Here is a 21,651-nt window from a genome sequence, read left to right on the forward strand (position 1 = left end):
AAAAAAGGCTCTGATGAACCTAGGGGCAGGACAGAAATAAAGACACAGACATAGAGAATGGACTTGAGGACACGGGGAGGTGAAAGGGTAAGCTGGGATGAAGTGAAAGAATAGCATTGGCATATATACACTACCAAATGTAAAACAGATAGCTAGGGGAAAATAGCTGCATAGCACAGGGAGATCAGCTCGGTGCTTTGTGACCACCTAGAGGGGTGGGATAGGGAGGGTGGGAGGGAGACGCAAGAGTGAGGAGAAACAGGGATATATGTATATGTATAGCTGATTCACTTTGTTATACACAGCAGAAACTAACACAACATTGTAAAGCAAATTATACTCCATTAAATATGTTAAAAAGAAAAAAGAATGAAAATGAGAATAAAAGAAGAGTTTATGGACCTCTTTCCTGAAATCCAGATCTTTCCATCTGCTGTGAAGTTGGCTATAATTCTTGCTACTCATCCCCTTGAAAGGCAACCTATGCCCCCTTCCCTTGAATCTGGGTGGACGCTATCACTGCTGGACCCATAAAATATGGCAGAAATGGTGCCGTGCAATGTCCACACCCAGACCTTAAGAGACTGGCACTTCCAGTCCTTTGGAAGCCTGGCTCTGGGTCCTGAGCCATCACCTAAGAAGTCCACCTCCCCTGAGACCGCTGTGCTGGAGAGTCCCCATGAATACGCTGCAGCCAGAGTCCCCACTGAGTCCAGCCTTTCAGCCTCCCCAACCCAAGGCACCAGATCGTGGACTTTCCAACCCAAGCAGCCCATCCAGTAGCTTCAGTCAGTTTCATTAGGAATAGAATTGTCCAGCCAAGCCCTGCCAGAATTCCTAATCCACAAGTTCCTGAGACATAGTAAAATGGTTGTTGTTTTTGTCATGCATTTGGGGTCACTGGTTACACAGCAATAGAAAACCAAAATATCTGCCTGTTGGTTATGTCCACTTGGATGTCCTTACCACTGAAAGTGTCCTGTACTAAACTCACGTGCTTCCTTCCACCTGAGCCCCTCCCAAGCCTGCTCCCCCTCCAGAGACCCCAATCTCCGTAAGTAGCATCACCATGTATCAGGAACTCAAGGCAGAACCTGGGAGCCGCTCTTGGCATCCCTCTCCCTCCACAGACTACAACATGGATGAACCTGAAGGTCCTTGCACCACGTGAGATAAATCCCGTATGGTTCCACTTATATGAGATACCCAGAGTCAAACTCATAGAGAAAGAGAGTAGAACGGTGGTCGCCAGGGGATGGGGGTGGAGGGAATGGAGAGTTGTTTCATGAGTACAAAATTTTAGTTTTGCAAAGTGAAAAAGTTTTAGAGGTGGGTGGCGGTGATGGTAGCACAATCGTGTGAATGCAGTAAATGCTACAGAATTGTACACTGGAAAATGGTTAAAATGGTAAATTTTAGGTTATGTGTTCATTACCACCATTAAAATTTAATTTAATTTAAAAGAATAAAAACACGAATCAGATCTTGTCACTCAGAGCATAAAACCCTTAGATGGTTTTCTGTTGCATTTAGGATTAAGTCCTGGCTTGTGGCCACGCCTCTCTCTTCTTGCTCTCCAAGTTCTAGCCACGTGGGTTTCCTTCCAGTTCTTGAGCGCATCCAGCAAGCCCTACCTTGCTCTGCATCCGTGCCTTCCCCGTACCTGCTGCTCCGCCCAGACTGCCCCACTCCACCAAGAGGAGGCCTCCCCTGAACCCCAGTGTTCCCACAGCACCCAAAGTCTTCCATCATCACACCCACCGCCCTTTACTGTCCACCCCACAGCTGCCAGTCGCCCCACGTGGTTGTGCATACCAGCACCTCCAGCCGCTGCCTCTGCGCCAGCTCCTGGTCCCGAACAGAAACAGTTCCTGCCTCTGCCAGATGCCCTCAGCACAACATGGGTTGAAGTGCAGGGTTTCAAAGTGTTGCCCGTGGAGTTGGCTCAGGTCATCCTAAGACATCAGCCTGCATTCATTTCCGTCCTATGGCTCACTCCCCAGGGAAAGGAGGCAGTGCCTGGGGCCATCAGGGGCAGAGCACAGAGATGAAGAGATAAAACGTGTACTTCTCCTGGTCCAGAGCCCTGAACCTGGCCTTTACTTCTCCTGGTCCAGAGCCCTGAACCTGGCCTTCGGGTCCCAAGAGAACATCAGTTGCCACTCGATTCTAGTGTAGCAGTGCTATTCTCGGTCAAGCTGGTCCAAAAAAAGCAAGCCAAGTGTACCACCTGGTGATCAAGCAAAAAACCAACACAGGGAAAGTGGTCTTTCTGAACTCACTGAAAAGAGAGATCTTCATACCTTGGGGTGCATAAAAAACAACACGCTTTAGGGGCTTTCTAGAACCAACTCTGACTTTATAAGAACCTAAGCTGATACACCCCTCTCTGGAATGTAAGCCTTATATAAAATGCAGCCCCGTTGTAGTTATTAATATCTCTCTCTCTTGTTCTCCTGTTTTAAGTCCTTTGTTCACTGCTGCACCCACATAGCTCCTGACACAGAGCAGATGCCCCATAAATGTCTATAAGATGAAAGAAGAGGGCGCACCTGGAGCCACACTCTTCTGGGACCCCTTCTCCCTTCAGAACTCCCCATATCTGTCTGCCGACCTGGAGGCGGACCAAGGTCCAGGTGACCCAAAGCAAGAATCAGATTCGGTTGGCAGACACATGGCCCTTTCAGCTTCAGATGGACCCTCCCAATTTTGTGGCCTTAGGGTAATATCAAAAGTTGCAGTCCCTGGACATGCACCAACTGACATTAGGGAGAGGAAGCTAAAAAGTTAGTAAGCTTCTGGGGAAACAGAGCAGCCCTGATGATACGGAGGCTGGTAGCAGAGAGTTGGCTGTGATGATGGACGGGCCCCGTGTGCTGGGGCGTCGTCACCATTCCACCAGACACAGTCACTGCTGATGTCTGTGTGCACCAAAGGCCGCTTCTCCCTCCTTTTTACCCAGACCTGTCACCCTTCTATGTACCTCTAGAAGAAATCCCAACAATACACAATGCTTTGTATTCCTTTTCCTTCTCACCATCCCCACCAGCACTGCCCTGGTTCAAGTTTCCATCATTTCCTATCTGGGCAGCTCTGTGGGGCTTCTGTTCAGGTTTCCCTGACTTTGATCTTACCTCCCTCCATCCTTCCTGCACGTTGCTGCTAGATCATTCTAAAACACAAATCTGAGAGGGTCCTCTACTGCCCTCAGTGTGAAGATCAGACTCAGCCAGGCTTATGAAGCTCTGCTCAAGCCAGACCCGTCTAACCAGACCCTCCATCCTGCTTCCCGCCCTGCTTCACGTGTATGGAATTCATGACAAGCTGCTCACGCTACTCAAATAGGCCATGGTGTCCTTTGCCTCTGTGTCTTTGCACATCACGTGCCCTCTGCCCCAAGCCTTTCTTTTTCTTGCCTTGATCACAGTTGGTAAACTTCCAACTGTTCCTTGAGGCTGAGGCAGACAATATTGAGTGGCTGATTATACATCTTTTTCTACCTTGTTACCGTCCATTATAGAGGCTAGAAAGCAAACCATCCACTTCCCCCTCCTCCCTTGCAGTTAGGGGTGGTCACATCAATTGCAGACATTGCCTGGCACCAATCCTTCCCTCTGTCTTCCTGTCTTGAACCCAGATGTGGTGCCTGGTGCTGCAGCAGCCATCCTATGACCATGTGCCAACCACATTCAGTAGAAAGGTGAACAGTGCCTGGATCCTTGATGATAGGGTTCAGCTGCCAGGCCAACCCTGAATAGCCAACTTCCAGAATTCTTGTCTTTAAGACTGAAGATACTGCTGATCAAGCTATCTGTTATTTGCAGCCAAAAGCACTCCTAATTGAGTCTCTGTCTCACCTCAAGCATCCCCTACTTATTGAAGTCCCTCTTTGACTCCATGCTCCCATTCCACCTTGCAGATAGCCCTGTCCCAGCATTTGCCATATTCACTCTATTATATTTTTTCCTTGTCTCCCTCTCCCACTAATACTGTGACCTTTTTGAGGAAAGAGATTACGTCTTCTCACCTTTAATTCTTTGTTCCCACCCCAGTCCATGGCATACAGATACTCAGTCAGCAAATTTGTAGAATATAAGCCTATGTTCCAGTCTAATATTTTAACCTTACGTTTAAATTATTTTGATTAAAAGCTGCCTTTATTCCTTATTTGAAAACGGCAAGGAAAACAGATTAATCAATATATTTAAATAAAGAAATAACTTGCAGATTACCGAAATATTGCAGAGGAACAAAAAGGCTGCAATATTCCTTAAGACTCTTCTCTGGGCATTGCCCTGCAGGAAATGGGGGTGGCGGGCTGGGCCCAGGGCCCCCTCCCAGCTCTTCTCCTCTTCCTCTTTGCTATCAACTTCTCTCAGACACATATTTCCATTGGCCGCATGTGACATCTCGCTGTCCTGGGGAGCCACGTCCCCGGCTGCAGGTCTGCTCTCGAAGCAAGAAGGGAGGGATGTGGTATTGCCATTGTAGACTGTGACCACCTGCAGGGTTCTGATGTCCTTGGAGAGCTTCTCCGGCTCTCGGTGAATAGACTCAATGATGAAGAGGTTCTGGATGTACTTCTCAACAACCACCAGGATGGAGTAGGGCAGGTTGTACCAGGTGTACGGGGGGCAGGACTCGGCACAGAGGATGGCCAGGATGGAGCCCCAGGAGATGAGCCAGGAGCCGGAGGCAGTGCCCACCAACAGGTCTGCATCCAGTTTGCGGGCCGGATTTTTGGACTCGTCTAGTGATTGCTCATCTAGCCTATAAATCCGGATCCCAGCCAGCCCTGCCGCCCCCATGAGTACTAGCAAGATGATGGCATACAGGTAGAACATGATGAGTGCTGACTCGCTCCCGGTTTTGGAACGCCCGATCCAAATCAGATACACCACCACGACCCCAATGGTGGCAGCCAGTGCGGTCAGGCCCAGTACCGAGCCCAGCATGACCCCGTGAGACCTGAACTGCATCTTCTGACGCTGATGACTGTCAACTTTGCGCCCGATGTTTTTCCACAGGACGTAGAGCATCGTGGAGGCCAGTATCTGATATTCTATGTTGAAAGGGTAGAGGTAGTAGATCCCGTGGGAGATGGCAGAGCAGAGGGTCGGGGGTGTGCAGTTACATGGAGGCGTGTGGTCATCTAAAACTAGCGGGGAGACACACCACAGGGGAGGACAATTAGAACATTCAGTGGCGAAGCAGAAAACCACAAACAAATACTCTCACTGTGGATTCATGCTTGGGTTTGCCATTGAATTAAAAGCTTTATTTCATGGCTTTTGGTCATGTTTCATATCATGGCTAAATTGACAGCCATGAATACTCCCCAAAGAGTACTAATTACACGAATTAGATCTTATCCATACATCAGAATATTGTCCAGCCATTGCAAATGGTATTTTAGAAATTTACTCATCAGCATATAAAGACGTTCAGAAGACACTGTTGAACAAAAGCAGCTTCCAAAGAGGCTGGAGTATGGCTCCGTTTTTATAAATTATAGATATCTTGGTGATATATATATACAGAGACAGAGAGATAGGGAGATAGACAGACATAGAAAAAAATTGGAAGGACATAAACTAAAATGTTAACAATGGTTATCTCTGGGCGGAAAAATGGCAGGTGAATTTTTTTTTTTTTTCAGTAAAAGAAACTTCTATTGAGATATAATTGACATACAACCTTATATAAGATTCCCTCTAGATTTTGCTTCGCTGTATTTTCTAAACTTTCTATATGAATATGATTGACCTGTGTGATTTTTAAATTACTTTTTTAAAACAACTTTGTGAGGGAAAATGCCCCTTATCAGCAAAAATTTTCCTCTTGAGAATATCCGAAGCCAGCAAGTGTGGCAAGAGACAGGCCCCACCTTCTGAAAGACACTTGGCAATGGTATAAAGGACCGTTTCATAACAAGGAGGGGAAAAGCTGTAAGTAATTAATGAAATATGCAACAAAAGCCTTAAAGATGATATAAAGTCTCTGGCCTATAATTCCAAGCTATTCTAAAGGACAAGTCAAAAATATAGTCAAAGCATTAGGTAAAATTTTGTTGTGAGTTTTTGAGAAAGAAAGAGAAACACCTCAATGTGTAACAATTTAGAAAATGTTAAATGAATTTTGGTACATCCTTACAATAGAATAGTAGGCAGCCATTAAAAATTATAATTGTGTTTTAATGATACAAGAAAATAATTGTTACAATAACAATGGGAAAAAAGTAAGAACAAATTGTATATCCAGTATTTTTAAATGCATACCACAACACAGAACTCAGTTGTGAAATCAATTTAGAGGGTAGCAACCAATATATTTTTTAATGGAATTGCAATGGAATAAAACAGGATTGAATAAATGGAATCAAATACAATAGAAATTTGAGTGTCTCTGAGATAGTAAGATTATTATTTCATGTGTACACACATACAGGTATATGTTCATTTGGGTTGCAATGTAAAATCTATTTCTTATTGTATGTTGTAGAAAAAAAATGATCGAATATGTACAGTATGATCTCAACTATAAAAAAATAAATAGCACCAAGACCAAAAAATAACCAGATGTTAACAGCATTTAAGTGCACTTCTGGGTAGGTGCTACTGTGGATTTTTTCTTTACGTTTTGTCATTGTTTTAATTTATGATATGTTTTAATTTATATGATACTACTTATAAAATCAGACAAAAAAGCTTGGTAGTAGCATTAATTACCCTCACTTTTGCAGAACACTGCAATTTTCAATTCAAAAGGAGTTTCCCCAACACTTGTAACACAATACAATACAATGCAAAAGACAAGGGAAATACTCAGGAGAAAAGGTTCAGATTAACAGAACGTTAGAGCTGACAGAGTCCTTTTTTATAAATTAATCTAATCCCATCTTCACCAAGGTCTCTGGAGCCAGATTGCTGGAATTCAAATCCCAGCTCAATCGTCCATCTGCTGTGTGATCTTGGGTTAGTCACTTAACTTCTCTCTGGCTCAATGGCTTCACCCATATAATGAGGTCACTGTTGCCTACCTCAGAGTGTTGGGACAAGAGTTTAATGTGCCAGCCGCTCAGAAAATGCTTAACAAAACTTTTTGTTATTGTTGTCACTGCTGTTACTGTTATAGATACCAGTGAGGAGACGGGTCCCAAAGAGAATGGCCTTCCCAAGAGCAGGCTGCTTGTTAGGGGTGGTGAAGAAATGTAGTGTGTCCCCCTAATTTTGTCATCCCCACCGCACTGGTGAGGAAACGGGTTTAAAGTTGCTCTCTGGGACTGACCGGGGTTTGTACAGAGAGGATAGATGTGCATTACATTAAAGCTGGAAGGACTCATGGAAAGTACATGGTTCAAGTCCCTTCACTTCATAAAAGAGAAAAGGGAGGCTCGGAGTGGTTGAATGTTTTCCAAAGGTCACACAGCTAGAAGGTGATGGGAACAAGACCCAAACCTGAGACATCAGTCCCCTGTACATTGCACCTTCCTCTACCCCACAATCTTCTCAACCCCAGTGCTCTAATATAGAAGCAACAGGTCACAAATGCTAAAGAATTTTGGAAGAAAATGAAGAGTCATGAGACAGGCGCTCCAATAGGAACAAGGGGGGAATAAAGATGGGCCAAAATTATAAACTAAGTAGAGTTAAATAAAACTTCAAATGAACGAAAACCAATTAACCACAACATACCATTAGACTTCTATGGATTTTTTAAAGCTATACTTTTAGTAGAAAGAACTGGTAATAGAGGTTTAATTAAAAGCACAAACAGAAACAACCACCAATCTTCCAAGGTTGTAAACAAAGACATTCATTTCCATACCAAACTGGACCATGAGAAATGGTGATCAAAATGATGAGCCCTGGATCTGACAAGTCCCTGAGTCACTGAAGAAACCTTTAATTATGCTCAGCACACCCTACTTATGGAAGCAGGATGAGAGACTTAGGAGGTTTTGAAAGATTTTCAACAACAGAGGATTGTCTGGCCGATGTTGAATTGGGTGGACCCTGCAGGTCTTTGAAACCTGTACCTCCATCTATGGACATTCTGGTCCCTGCAGGTTTCCAAGCTGTTCCAAGATGGCAGCTGGGCAACTCTTACCACTCACCTATTGTTATGTTCCCGAAGCCCAGGGTGATGAGCCGTTCCTTGTGCTCGTTAAGTTGGTGCTTTGACTCATTCAGGACGCTGTTCACCCAAAGAAGCAGGTTGGTGAACACTGAGTGGATCACCCCAAACCTGAAAAACACAAGGACTCACTTCCTGAGCAGCCCTGGGAAGCTCCTAGCCCCGTGAGGTGAGATGGAGACATTGCATACATGTACACGGGCACACACACAAGCTTCCTTCTTAGCAGTGATTGTGATTTCATCTGGCAGCTCAGGCTCTGGTCCTGAGGGTCCCCTGTCTGGCAGTTCTATGGGACCTTCCAAAACCACAACCTTGGCATCCTGCCTTAATCTTGAACCTGCCAGTACTCAACTCATTGTCTACAGGACAAAACAAAACAAATAAAAATCTGGGTCTTGGAAGCAGGGATACAGGGATGGAAATTTACTAAAAACGGGCAACCTACCCCACCATACCCCAAACCCTTTCTTCCAAAAGGGAATAGAACAATGAAGGAAAGATGAAAGGACTACTTTGGAAATCTGGAGAACTGGGTACGCCTTTACTGTTGGGTTGCCAACCCAATGATCATTATCCACGCCCTCTGTCTTACCCCTTACTTCTAAAGACACCAAAACAAACCAGAAGCTCACCATCTGGCCTCCCTTGAAGCTAAGCATGGCCACTGTGGCCAGTAGGATGTGAGATGAGGTCTACTGGGCACTACTGAAAAGCTTTTGCTTTCTTGATGGAAGAGATCAGAATGAGAAAAGCCTACTTCTTCTCCCCCTTTTTCCCAGCCTTCAATACAGACACGAAGGCTGGAGTTTTGGCAGCTATCTTGTGACCATGAAGCAACAAGCATGGGATGAAACCCTCACCCCCTGAGGGTGGCAGAGTGGAAACATAGAAAGATCCTGCTCTGTGACGACACTGTTGAGATGCTGGAGTCTTGGATAGGTTCAGGAATTAGGCCATATTATTTACAAATAGAATATGTAGCTGCATTGGGGGTTTGAAAGTTAGGAAGCGACAAGGCTGTTCTCGTCTGACCTCAGAGTTCTGTCCTTGCCTCTGACCACACTGCCTCCTAAAGAAGAAGAAAAGAAATGACATGGAGGGTGGACTCTGGACTCTGGAGAACAGAGGAGGGATCTGGGGGAATATGGTTCCAATGGAGTCACTGTCTGTTTCAAAACCTCCAAAGATTCCCCATGGCTGCCAGTTTAAGATGTATTCACTTTGGTAGCTTCCAGGGTGCTTAACAATGGGCCTTGCATGGAGCAGGTGCAGCAAATACAGGTGATTTGAGAGAGGAATTCCTTGAAACCTGTGTGTAACTGATCACTTCTCAGTTGGAGAGCAGAGGCCCAGAGGATGTGAGCCCCCTCCCCATGTAACCAAGAGCACCCTTGTCCATAATCTCCCTACAGGAAGAATGGTACAGTTGGGTCCTCAACCCTGACCTTGCCTCTCCTCTGAGTTTTAACCCCAGATGACCCCCTGGGGTTCCCACGAGCAACTGCAAGCAAAGTCTTTCCTCATTTGAACTCCAGCTTCCTTTGGCAACTTCCCAGTGTCCAGGCACAAGTGGGGAAGGAAACAGCCGCCTGCGGGTGTCTGAGTCAGCTGTTTGTCCATCTGCTTGCCCCTCATGCTTGCCCAGTTGCTATAGATTGTGGCCAGCCTTCCCCGGGACATCTGGGAGGCATTGTATAGAGCCTTTGACAAATGCAGACAATGCTGTTTGCCTCCGGCTGGCTGGCTTTTCTTTTACTTATAATGCACACAGCTCCCCTTTCTTCTCCTCTTTCCTGGTCCAAATGGCGTTGTCTCATCCCAGGTCCACTGAACCTGAGCAGGTAATACTAATGCCGCCCACAGCTGCTGGCTGTTCTGCCACAAACGCTCCCTGCGAGCTGGCAGCCTCCTGTTGATTTGATCTGGAAATTGTTCTACCAACTAAAGGCAGGCGTTGTTTCCTCATGCCAAGCTGCCTTTCTCACACTTGGATCCGATAACCCCAGACCACAATGAAGAAGGGTTCTGTGAGCCATTCTCTAATCTCAATTTATGTTTCCAGGTCTTTTTTCAGAACTGCTGCTCCTCGAAACTTCACTCTTGAGAAAAGTAAAGGACTCAAACCAGTAAGAGGAATTCTCACACCAGGAGAAAAGTCCTTGTATGTACTAAAAGCACAGAGAGTGGAATATTGGCTCGAAAGATCAGAAAAAAGGGTAAGTCCAGGAGAGGGAAGTTTTAAAAACTCCAGGGCATGGCAAGAAATGTCAATGACTAAAGCAGGCCTGGGATAACATTAGGGAGTGCTGGGGACTGTAGCTAACTGAGCAGCCACCCCCCCATCTGGAGGGAACAACCCCAACTTGGCTCTAGCTCTTTGTTGCCATGCACATTTTGAATTATCAAACCTCCCAATTTTTCTAGAGACATCTAAATCTAAAACTAAAAGGTGGGATTTCCCTGGTGGCACAGTGGTTAAGAATCCGCCTGCCAATGCAGGGGACATGGGTTCGAGCCCTTGTCCAGGAAGATCCCACATGCCGTGGAGCAACTAAGCCCACGCACCACAACTGCTGAACCTGCGCTTTAGAGCCCACAAGTCACAACTACTGAGTCCGCGTGCCACAACTACTGAAGCCCACGCGCCTAGAGCCCGTGCTCCGCAACAATAGAAGCCACCGTGATGAGAAGCCCATGCACCACAACGAAGAGTAGACCCCACTCACCACAACTAGAGAAAGCCTGCGCACAACAACAGAGACCCAATGCAACGAAAAAACAAATTAAAAAAAAAAACTGAAAGGTGGTAACTCAAAAATGGTTAACACTTTGCCCTATTTAAAAAAAAAAAACAACAGGCTAAATCAAGTTATAAGCATATCTAGTTCAAACCACTCACTATCCAGTTTAGGAAAGAGGCCCAGAGACAGGGAGAGACTTGTCTCCAATTGCTCAACAAGCAAGGCCAAGGCAGGACTAGGCCCCAGTCCTCTAGGATTCCCTCAGATGAAAACTCCTGGTGGGAAATGTCTGCGTACAGGGCTAGAACAGCATTTTCCCCCAAAAGATAATGCAAGACACTGATGTGAGCCACATATGTAATTTTTAATTTCTTAGTAGCCACATTTAAAGAATAGTAAAAAGGAACAGGTGAAAATAATTTTAATGATATTTTGTTAATCCCAATATATCTAATATACTGTGATGTCAACTAATCATAGAGAAAGATTTCACCCAGCAAACCCTGCTGGCCACTGCAGCCACTGCAATTCCATGGAAATAGCAGTAGATTTAACGTCAGCATTCAGATCCCACCCAGCTATGCACAGGCGAGCTGCCTGACCTTGGACATTTACTTCATTTCTCAGTTTCCTCATCTCAAAGTGGGATCATGATCATACCTACTGTCCCTGACAGGGCTACTGTGAGAGGTTCTCATAAGTAACACATGTAAAAGAAAATGCTTTATGAATGGGAAAGCCCATTTCATTCAGCCAGGAGTTCCCAGTAGGTCAAACTACCCAATATACATTTGTCGAAAACATCTCACCCTTTATCCCCACAATCCTACTTCTAGGAATTTAACTCAAGAAAATAACCAGAGGATAAACAACAAGGTCCTACTGTATAGCACAGGGAACTATGTTCAATATCCTGCAATAAATTGTAATGGAAAAGGAATATACACAACTGAATCACTTTCCTAGACATCAGAAATTAACACAACATTGTAAATCAACTATACTGCAATAAAATAATTTAAAAAAAGAAAAGAATCAGAGATGTTCAAAAATATTTTTAGCCAAAGATGTTCATCACAGTACTATTTATAATAACAACAAAAACTTTCAGAAAAATTCGATGTCCAACAAGATGTGTTATGGACTGTATTGTGGCCCCTCAAAATGTATATGTTGAAGCCCTAACCCCCGATGTGACTGTACTTGGAGATGGGGTATAAGGAGGTAATTAAGGTTAAATGAGGTCATAAGGGTGGGGCCCTGATCCAATAGGACTTGTGTCCTTATAAGAAGAGGAAGAGACACCAGAGAGGTCTCTCTCTCCCTGCCCAGAGAAAAGGCCATGTGAGGACATGGCAAGAAGGCAGCACCTGAAAGTCAGGAAGAGAGCCTCACCAGGACCACAGTTGTAAAAAGGAAAAAAGAAAAAAATATATATATCTATTCACTGAAAAAAGACTGGAAGAAAACAGACCAAAGTGTGAATAGTAGTGACCTCTGGGTAGCGGCTGTCTTAGCTGTGGTTGCTATAACAAAACAACAGATATTTATTTCTCACAGTTCTAGAGGCTCAAAGCCCAAGAGCAAGGTGCCAGCAGAGTTGGTCTCTGGTGATGCCTCTCTTCTTGGCTTGCAGATGGCTGCCTGTCACTGTGTCTTCACGTGGCCTTTCCTCTGGGTGCTCTCGGTGCAGGAGTCGAGGAAGGGGGAGATCTGGTGTCTCTTCCTCTAAGAACACTAATCCCATCATGGAGAATTAGTGGGACCTAATGACCCTCATGACCTAACTACTTCCCAAAGGCACCACCTAATACCATCACGTTGGGGGTTAGGGCTTCAACATATGCATTTGGGGGGGACACAAACATTCAGTCCATAACAGTGGCATTATGATGATTTTTAATTACACTGTACCCTTACAAGTTTTATCAGGAAAAAAAAAGTGACATTTTTTAAAGAATGTCTATGGAATAGATGAAGTGAAACCCATGCCCCAGAACAAAATCAGCAAGTGTTGTCCTCAAGCTGCGAGTGGAGCCCAGGCTCACTGATGGAAGGAGGACCAGGTGACCTGGTCCAGCACACAAAATGGGAGAAACTGGATGGGAATCCCCAGCTGGCCACTTGCACTCTGGAGACCCAGCTAAGTCCCCTAACCTGCCACATCCATTTAATGCAGAGAAGAATAGTTACCATAGTTACCCTGGCGGAGCCTGGATTAAATGTGAGGATGGATGTGGAAGTCTTTGTCCTGCCCTAAGGCACAATTAAAGCTGCCTTTGCTGGGTCATCGGGGCCTGGACTTCATTTGTCCCTGACTTATCCATTGGACCCCATTTGTCCATTCTCCTCCCCTGGAGGCAGAGCAGTGGCGCCTTCTGCCAGGAGGCGTGGCTTCTCGTGTTAAGATGGGAGTTAAAGATCACTGCCAAGGCCACTGCTTGGGGCTGCACAGGGGAGAGCACAGGCTGCACATTCCTGGAATGATGCTCAGATGCTTGGATAGCTCGGCCCATTACCTCTGCATATCACCACCAGTGCCTGGCAGCAGGCTCTGCGCACAGTAGGAGCTCAATAGTTGCCTCACTCCTTGTCGAAGCTGATCCTTTTTGCGTAATGAGGTTGATGAAAGTTATTTCTAATTCAATAGTCTGTTAAAATAGTTCCAACCAGTGGTCTTATATAAGTCACTCTCTTAAATAGCAGATTTCATTTCAAGAGGTACTGGGGGACTTTTCTGTTCCTCACTGACAGTTTATATGATGAGGGATCTTTCTAGAAACCAAATAGTCATCCCTTGATTCCCCTGTATGTGTGCACAGAGGCTTTCTTACATGATAATCATACCATGCGTTTAGGTAATTCACCCTCTTATCCTGTAAATTCTCTCCCTTGATCTTCACAATCATCTCGAGGGAGAGGTGATCAGAGATAATAATAGAGCCAACACTTACTGAGTCCTTGTTCTATGCCAGGAACAAGCTTTACATGAATTATTTCATCCAGTCCCCAGAGGTTGGCTATGCTATTATCTCCATTTTACAGATGAGAAAAACTGAAGCTCATAAAGGGGAAGTTTCTAAGACAGCAGAAGTGAAATCCAACCCACAACACCCTACTTCCAGAGCTGTCCCAGAGAGGCCAAAGCAGAGGGTCCCCTTCCCAGGCCACAAATGAAGGCTTTGCTTGTCAGAATGGAGAGGAGATTCGGTCTCATTTAAAACCCAAGCAAGCTAGTTGGCAGAGTCCAGACTGTTGCTTTTTCGCCACGGCTGACACCGTATCATAACTCAGAAGACACAGCGTCCGCCAGCGACCAGGAAACCGAGGGCTTGCAGTGTGCTCAGAGCCGTTTCGGGAGGTGAAATCCGTTACAAACAAACAAGAAGATGTGATTGTTCATTGTAAAGCGCTTTGTAAAATTCACATTTACAGAATAATAAAGTCAGTTCAAACCCCCCCAAAAAAACCCCAATCAAGACGGCAGTGATGAGTTTTGTTTGTTTCAAATGAACATTAAATTCAACACGTAAGCAATTACCCATGATTTTTACCTTTCCAGTGTTTTGAAAGATTGGATGATATCCTTTGCGTGCCCCCAAAGAAAGTACACCTAAATGGAAATAAAGGAAGAAAAAAAAGATACATCAATGGGAAAGCCATCACTGTATCTGCACCCTTGAGAAGCTATAAAACCTAAGGGAAAGGTGTGAAAAATTTTGGGAAAGTCAGTGCAGTGACCTCCCCCGCCCCAAAATGGCAAGTCACTATCCTCATCTCAGGTGGCAGTGCCATTCCCGGGGGTGTTGGGGGGAACAGTGCTGCAGGGGCACTGCCGTGAGAACCAGATGGAGGCCTCCAGGTTTAGGAGGAAATAGTGACGAGTCTGCCATGGGGCGGGGCTTGGGGAGTGGCAGCCTGCCTACCATAACCCCTGTTCACGTGTTTATGTCATCCTTATCAGGCTTCATTCGAGAAATATTCACTGAACTGTTACTACGTCAGTGGCCGGAAACCAGATTCTGAGTGCTTTAAATGAGGAACAGAATTAATTCAAGCTGGTCTTTTATTTCACTCTGTTATATACGCTGCCCAGGCCCCTGGCCACGCAGTCACTAGTAGCAACTCAGGATGGGGGCTGTATCGGACCCGTGTGCAAATCCTGGCTCTCTCGGCCTTGGGCAGGTTTATTTTCCCATCTATGAAATGGGTATGATAGTGGAACCTACCTTGGAGGGTGTTGTGAGCAGTGAAATAGGACAATCCATGTCGACTACTTAGAACAGTGCCTGGAGCAGATACCTTTACAGTAAAATCTCTCTGCTCTCAACTCACTCATGTGTGGACACTGAATGAGCACCTCCTCTGTCCCAGGCACTTTCTGAGCTCTAAAAGCATTTGGGGCCTTATTTAGACACAAACACATGTTGAGCACCTACTACGTGCCGAACACAGTTGGGCACTTTATAAATTTGTCTCATTTAGCCTTCATTTTCAATTAAGTGTCATAAAAAAGAAAATCAAACAACACACAAGAAATTACACTTACACATACTCTCTCTTCCACATCATTTCACCTAAGATTTACTATCCTGCTCTGGAAAACACTTTCAGGCATGATTCTCGAAACATCTAACAATTTAAAAAACAGATAGTAGTGACTCCTGGTAAAGAGGACATTCAACCCAACAACAGGGAAACACTGAAGTAAATTAGCTTTTATCTATGAATTCTAAGTTAGAGGACCACTTAACTGATTCTTGATAAAGACTACATAGCAACACAAAAATGTTTATGATTTTTTAAGTGAGACACTCAAAACAGTAAATTCTGCACCTTACATGTAGAACTTTGCCAAGAATGTACACTTGAGTACAAAGAATGGAGGGAACACATAAAAACAGCCACAAATATTTCAGTTAATGGGCTTACAGACACATTTTTAGTCTCTTTTTCAATTTTTTCAGTAATGTTATACTATATTTTTTAAATAAATATTTTTTAAATTACCATACAACCCAGCAATCCCACTTCTGGGTACAAATCCAAAAGAACTGAAAGCAGGGTCTCAAAAAGATATTTGTACAGCCATATCCACAGCAGCATTATTCACAATGGTCAAGAGATGGAAGTAACCCAAGTGTCCACACAACACGTGGTCCATCCACACAACGGAATAGTATTCAGCCTTAACAAGGAAGAAAATTCTGACACGTTACGACATGGATGAACCTTGAGGACATTATGCTAAGTGAAGTAAGCCAGTCACAGAAGGACAGATCCTGTAGGATTCCACTTGTCTGATTCAAAGAGACAGAAAATAGTCAAATTCATAGAGATGGAAAGTTGAATGGCAGTTGCCAGGGGCTAGGGGTGGTGGGAATCAGGAGTTAGTGTTTAAAGAGGACAGAACTTCCTTTGCAAGATGAAAGAGTTCTGCTGATTGGTTGCACAGAAATGTGAGGATACTTAACACTGCTGAACCATACACATAAAAATGGCTAAGGTGGCAAATGTCATGGTATATGTACTCTACCACAATTTAAAAATAAATAGTATGTTTTAGAAAGTAATGTTTTGTATTCTCCCATCATCTAACGTCACAAATGCACGTAGTAAGTGTCCAATAGGTATAGAAAGATTGATTAATTGACCTACTGACCAAATGCCTTAAATGAGGAAGAAAGAGATCCCCAACCCACCAAGTAACGGTTTTTGAAAACTCACTTCTGTCCATGTCCTTCCTCTGCCGAGAACCTTCAATGGCTCCCCACTGCCCCCAAGGAAAGTCAAAGCTGCTAAGTGGTTGTCAGCCTTGACCAAGCGCTCACTGCAAAGTGCTCTACACACAGCACCTTAATCCTCACAACGACCCCGTGAAGGAGGCATTTTTACAGATGAGACCCATGAGGCCTAGAGAGGTTAACACATTTGCCCGAGGTCACACTGCTGGTGTGAGCCAAAGCCAGGTAGTCTGACCAGAGTGCATGTTTATAAGCCCTACACTAAACCATGGCTCCAGTCCGGGCCTGTCACCCCTGCTCACCTTCCCCCGTGGGCCACACATCTTCCCCCCATCTGGTGGAGAGACTTCACAGCCCCAGATGTCCTTTGTAATGGTGTCTGACACACCACACCCCTCTCTCCTTGACAACCACCCCGCACCCCAAAGCTAGTGAGAGGCCCTTCCTGGCACCCCCTCTAGGCGATTATGTCAAAGCATTGACAGTGAGGACAGAGTCTGTTTTGGTGATTGTCTCCCGCTCTGACACCTCCATGGGGCACAGACCACAGCTTTTCAACCCTGGACTCACAGTACTGAACACAGGGTTTTGCCCCATGTGGAAGGAAGGCAGGGAGGGAGAGAGAGAGAGAGCAGAGTGGAAGGAGGGAGGAAGGGGTGGGAGGGAGGAAAGAAGGGGAGGAAGGGGGGAAGGGGGGAGGGAGGGAGGAAGGAAGTTCTTTCTGGTCCCCTAAGGCTTTCCATGTTGTCACCGGCATCACTATAAGACTGTCATCATGGGATTGGACGCCCCTGGAATAAATAACCAGTTAACTCTTGTATTCCTTTACTGGCATTTCCAGAACAAAGTACCACAGACTAGATGGCTTCAAACAACCAAAATTAATTTTCCCATAGTTCTAGAAGCCGTAAGTCCAAGATCAAGGTATTGGCAGGTTGGTTCCTCCTGAGGCCCCTCTCCTTGCCCTGCAGATGGCCACCTCCCTTCAGCGTCCTCACACTGTGTGTCTGTGTCCTTCCCTCCTCTTCTCATAAAGATGCCAGTCCTATTGGATTAGGGCCCACCCTCATGACCTTATTTAGTCTTAATTACTGCCGTCAAGACCCTATCTGCACACAGTCACATTGTGAGGTCCTGGAGGTTAGGACTTCAACATCTGAATGCAGGGGACACAGTTCAGCCCTTAACAACCCTCAAAACGCAAGGCGACCCGTTCAAACAAGTCTCCCTGGAAGCTGCCACCCTGTTCCACCGATGTTGCCACCCTGTTCCTCCCGCAGAGGCAAACTGCTACCAGGCTCGTCTCTCACAGAGTTTCACTTGTGAGAGTGTGTTTGATCTCAAGAAACACCGTAAGGTCACCAAGAGCTGACTGGCAGTCACCTGGGTGCAGAGTGGAGACCACTTTCTGATAAAAGACTGAGATTAAAAATGGCATCCTTGGCATTCGGAGGTGAGAAATTGGTCCTGAAGGATGTTCCTAAATCGGGAATGCAGAAATATTTTGAGCAATGACAGTATGCCTGGACCAAGTTCATGGTCTTTCTGGGTGACTTCTGTGGAGAAGAACCACGGACAATGTAATATAAAAAAAAAAGAATCATGGCATCTTGGCTGTGACTTAGGGCAAGTCATTTGTCCCCTCTCCTTCCTTAGTGTGACAATCTGACAGTTGTTCTCGTGGAGTTGTTGAAAGCACTACACGAAGTGAAAATGAAAAGTACTTTGCAAAAGTCCTATAGACGTACTACTTATTACTTTTACTGTTATCTCAACTCTGATTGCCATTTCCAGGGATTTCTGCCAAGGATGGAAGCTACACTGGAGATCCATCTAAGGTTTTTTTCAAACATGAGATTTTTCTGATTCTAAGCTATAGGTTCAAATTATATATCAAATCCTTATTTCTTACCCACACCAAGTTGACCAAGGCTGAGAATGAACCCCTCATTCATTTCTAAAGAATTTAATCCACAAGTAAGCAAAGAACAAATGAACAAAGAAAAGGTCTCAGTGACTCAGAGGAGGGACTGTAATGGCACAAAGTTTCTTTTGGTGGTGATGAAAATGCTCTAAAGTGGACTGTGGTAATGGTAGCACAACCCTATGAATATACTAAACCACTGAAATGTACACTTTAAATCAGTGAATTGTATAGTATGTGAATTATATCTCAATAAAACTGTTAAATAAAACTCCCCAGAGCCTTTTCTGGTGGACTCTGACTTGGCAGAGTTTCCTGATTCTTCATCAGTGTAAGTTCCGCCACTCAAGATTCCCACAAAAATGGCCAAGAGGACACCGTCCCACTCTACAGTGCAGGCAGCTGAAGGACCGTTTTATATACCCTGGGATACACTTAACAGGAATCCAGGCAACAAGGAACAAGCAACAAGCGTCGTGTGGTTTACCTGCAACAGAGTATGTACCGCATGGGTAACAGGGAAAACTCCTTCTGTGGCTGATAAACATTCAGAAAATCCAACGAAGTACCCAATTTTCAGGCATCCCAGGATGATGGTAATGACTGCAAACAACGTGATACTACCTAAATTTGGGGAGGCGGATGGGTAGAAATACACACATATAAGTGTTAATATGCACTAATATCATTTCAAAATAAATTATATTAAACCTTCACATAAATGGTCAAATGATTTTTGACAAGAGTGCCAAGACAATTCGATGGGGAAAGTACATTTGTTTCAACAACCAGTGCTAGGAAACTGGGTATCCACATGCAGAAGAATGAAGCTGGATGCTTACCTCACAGTATATCAAAAATTACCTCAAAATGAATCAAAGACTTAAATGTAAGACCTAAATCTATAAAAATCTTAGACGAAAACATAGGGGGAAATCTTTATAATGTTGGATTTGGCAGTGACTTATTGGATATGACACCAAAAGCACAAGCCACAAAAGTAAGAAATAGGTAACTTGGGCTACATCAAAATGAAAAAGAAATTATGCACCAGAGGACACTATCAACCCACAGAATGGAGAAAATGTTCACAAATCGTATATCTGATAAGGTGTGAGGGTCCAGACTCTATACAGAACTACAATTTAACCATTAATAAAAAAAATAAAAAATAAACAAAGGATTTGAATAGACATTTCTCGAAAGAACATATGTAAATGGATAATTAATACATGAAAAGATGCTCAACATCACTAATCATTAGGGAAATGAAAATGAAAATCACTAGGAAATAACACCTCAGGGACTTCCCCAGTGAGAAGACTCCATGCTTCCACTTCAGGGGGTGTGGTTCGATCCCTGGTCAGGGAACCAAGATCCCACATGCTGTGTGCCATGGCCAAAAAAAAAAGAAAAGAAATAGGAGAGAAGTAAAATAATAACAAATGCTGGCAAAGACGTGGAGAAATTGGAACGCTTATACACTGTTGATGGAATGTAAAATGGTGTAGCCACTATGGAAAACAGTATGGCAGTTTCTCAAAATTTTAAAAACAGTAACTCCACATGGTCCAGCAACATACCCAAGAGGATCAAAAGCAGGTACAAAAGCATATACACCCATGTTCATGGCAGCATTATTCACAATAGCCTAAAGGTGAAAGCAACCCAAGTGTCCATCAATGGATGAACAGATAAAGCTTGGCAGGGACTTCCCTGGTGGTGCAGTGGTTGAGAATCCGCCTGCCAATGCAGGGGACAAGGTTCAAGCCCTGGTCAGGGAAGATCCCACATGCCGCGGAGCAACAAAGTTCGTGAGCCACAACTACTGAACCCTTGTGCCACAACTACTGAAGCCCGCACACCTAGAGCCCATGCTCTGCAACAACAGAAGCCACCGCAATGAGAAGCCCGCGCACTGCAACAAAGGGTAGCCCCTGCCCGCCGCAACTAGAGAAAGCCCACGCGCAGCAACGAAGACCCAATGCGGCCAAAAATAAATAAGTAAATATTTAATAAATAAATAAATTTATTTTTTAATTGCCCTGTTTTTTTTTAAAAAAAAGTGTGGAATATCTGTGCAATGGAATATGATTCCGTTTTAAAAAGGAAAGGCATTCCAACCCCTGCTACACCATGGATGAACCTTGAGGACATTATGCCGAGTGAAACAAGCCAGTCACAGAAGGACAGATGCTGCATGACTGTGCTCCTAGGAGATGCCTTAGAATAGTTCAGTTCATAGGGGAAAAATCAACATGGTGGCTACCAGGGGCTGGGAAATGGGGGGTTATTTAATGATACAGACTTTTCGTTTTACAAGATGAAAGCGTGTTGGACATTACAATTGTAATGAATTCACAATATGAACGTACTTAACACCACTGAACTGTACACTTAAATGATTAAGTTGGTAAATTGTACGTTATGTCTATTTTATCACAATTTTAAAAGTTTTAAATATATATAAAGCAAATTCGACTATCGGCCTCACAAGCTGAAAGTAGGAGACAATATTATGTCTCGTTTATCACTGGACCGACCTCATGCACATTCCAGGGTCTGATAAGGGACGTACATTCAACAAAGTTTGGCCAAAACAACACAAGTCCTCTAGAAGTTTTCCCCCCAAAATGATCCATCTAAGAGTGTCACTGTTCTGCTCAAAAATCTCAGTTCTCTGATCCTAAATTCCTGCTCTAAATAATAAAAGTAAGGGGTATAAGGTATCCAGGAACTTTCTGTACTATCTTTGCAATTCGTCTGTAAAATAGAAAGTTTATTTTTTCAAAATGATAGGGAGGGGTCTAGAGCAGTGGCATGAAAAGGGCTGTGCTAGTGAAGTGAAGAAAGGCAAGTTCTCTGATGGTACATCCAGCATAGTTGACAACAAATTAAACAAACAAGAAATGTGCATATGAGTAAGACTGGGAAGGAATATGCAAAATACATTAAAAAGAAACTCGTAACCAAATGAAAAAAAATAGCAAGAAAACCATAATGATGGTGGGGACTTGATCGATGTTACAGTCCCTAATCCCCCTTCTGGGCCAACATTAACCACCATTCATACATTCTCTCCCACGAACAGAGGAAACTGGAT

General features: G+C 44.3%; 1 protein-coding gene across 1 annotated transcript in view; it reads right to left on the reverse strand.

Moving 5' to 3' along the window:
• The window catches only part of OTOP1 (otopetrin 1), a 39,796-nt gene that overhangs the window by 8,231 nt on the left and 9,914 nt on the right, over positions 1–21,651 (reverse strand). Inside the window, 4 exon segments of the mRNA XM_024741847.1 lie at positions 4,233–5,158; positions 8,117–8,247; positions 14,435–14,493; positions 19,036–19,172. Coding sequence (XP_024597615.1) covers positions 4,233–5,158; positions 8,117–8,247; positions 14,435–14,493; positions 19,036–19,172 — 1,253 coding nt within the window.

Source organism: Neophocaena asiaeorientalis, unplaced genomic scaffold, assembly GCF_003031525.2.
Source record: "Neophocaena asiaeorientalis asiaeorientalis breed wild unplaced genomic scaffold, Neophocaena_asiaeorientalis_V1.1 scaffold218, whole genome shotgun sequence".
Taxonomy (NCBI): Eukaryota; Metazoa; Chordata; class Mammalia; order Artiodactyla; family Phocoenidae; genus Neophocaena; species Neophocaena asiaeorientalis.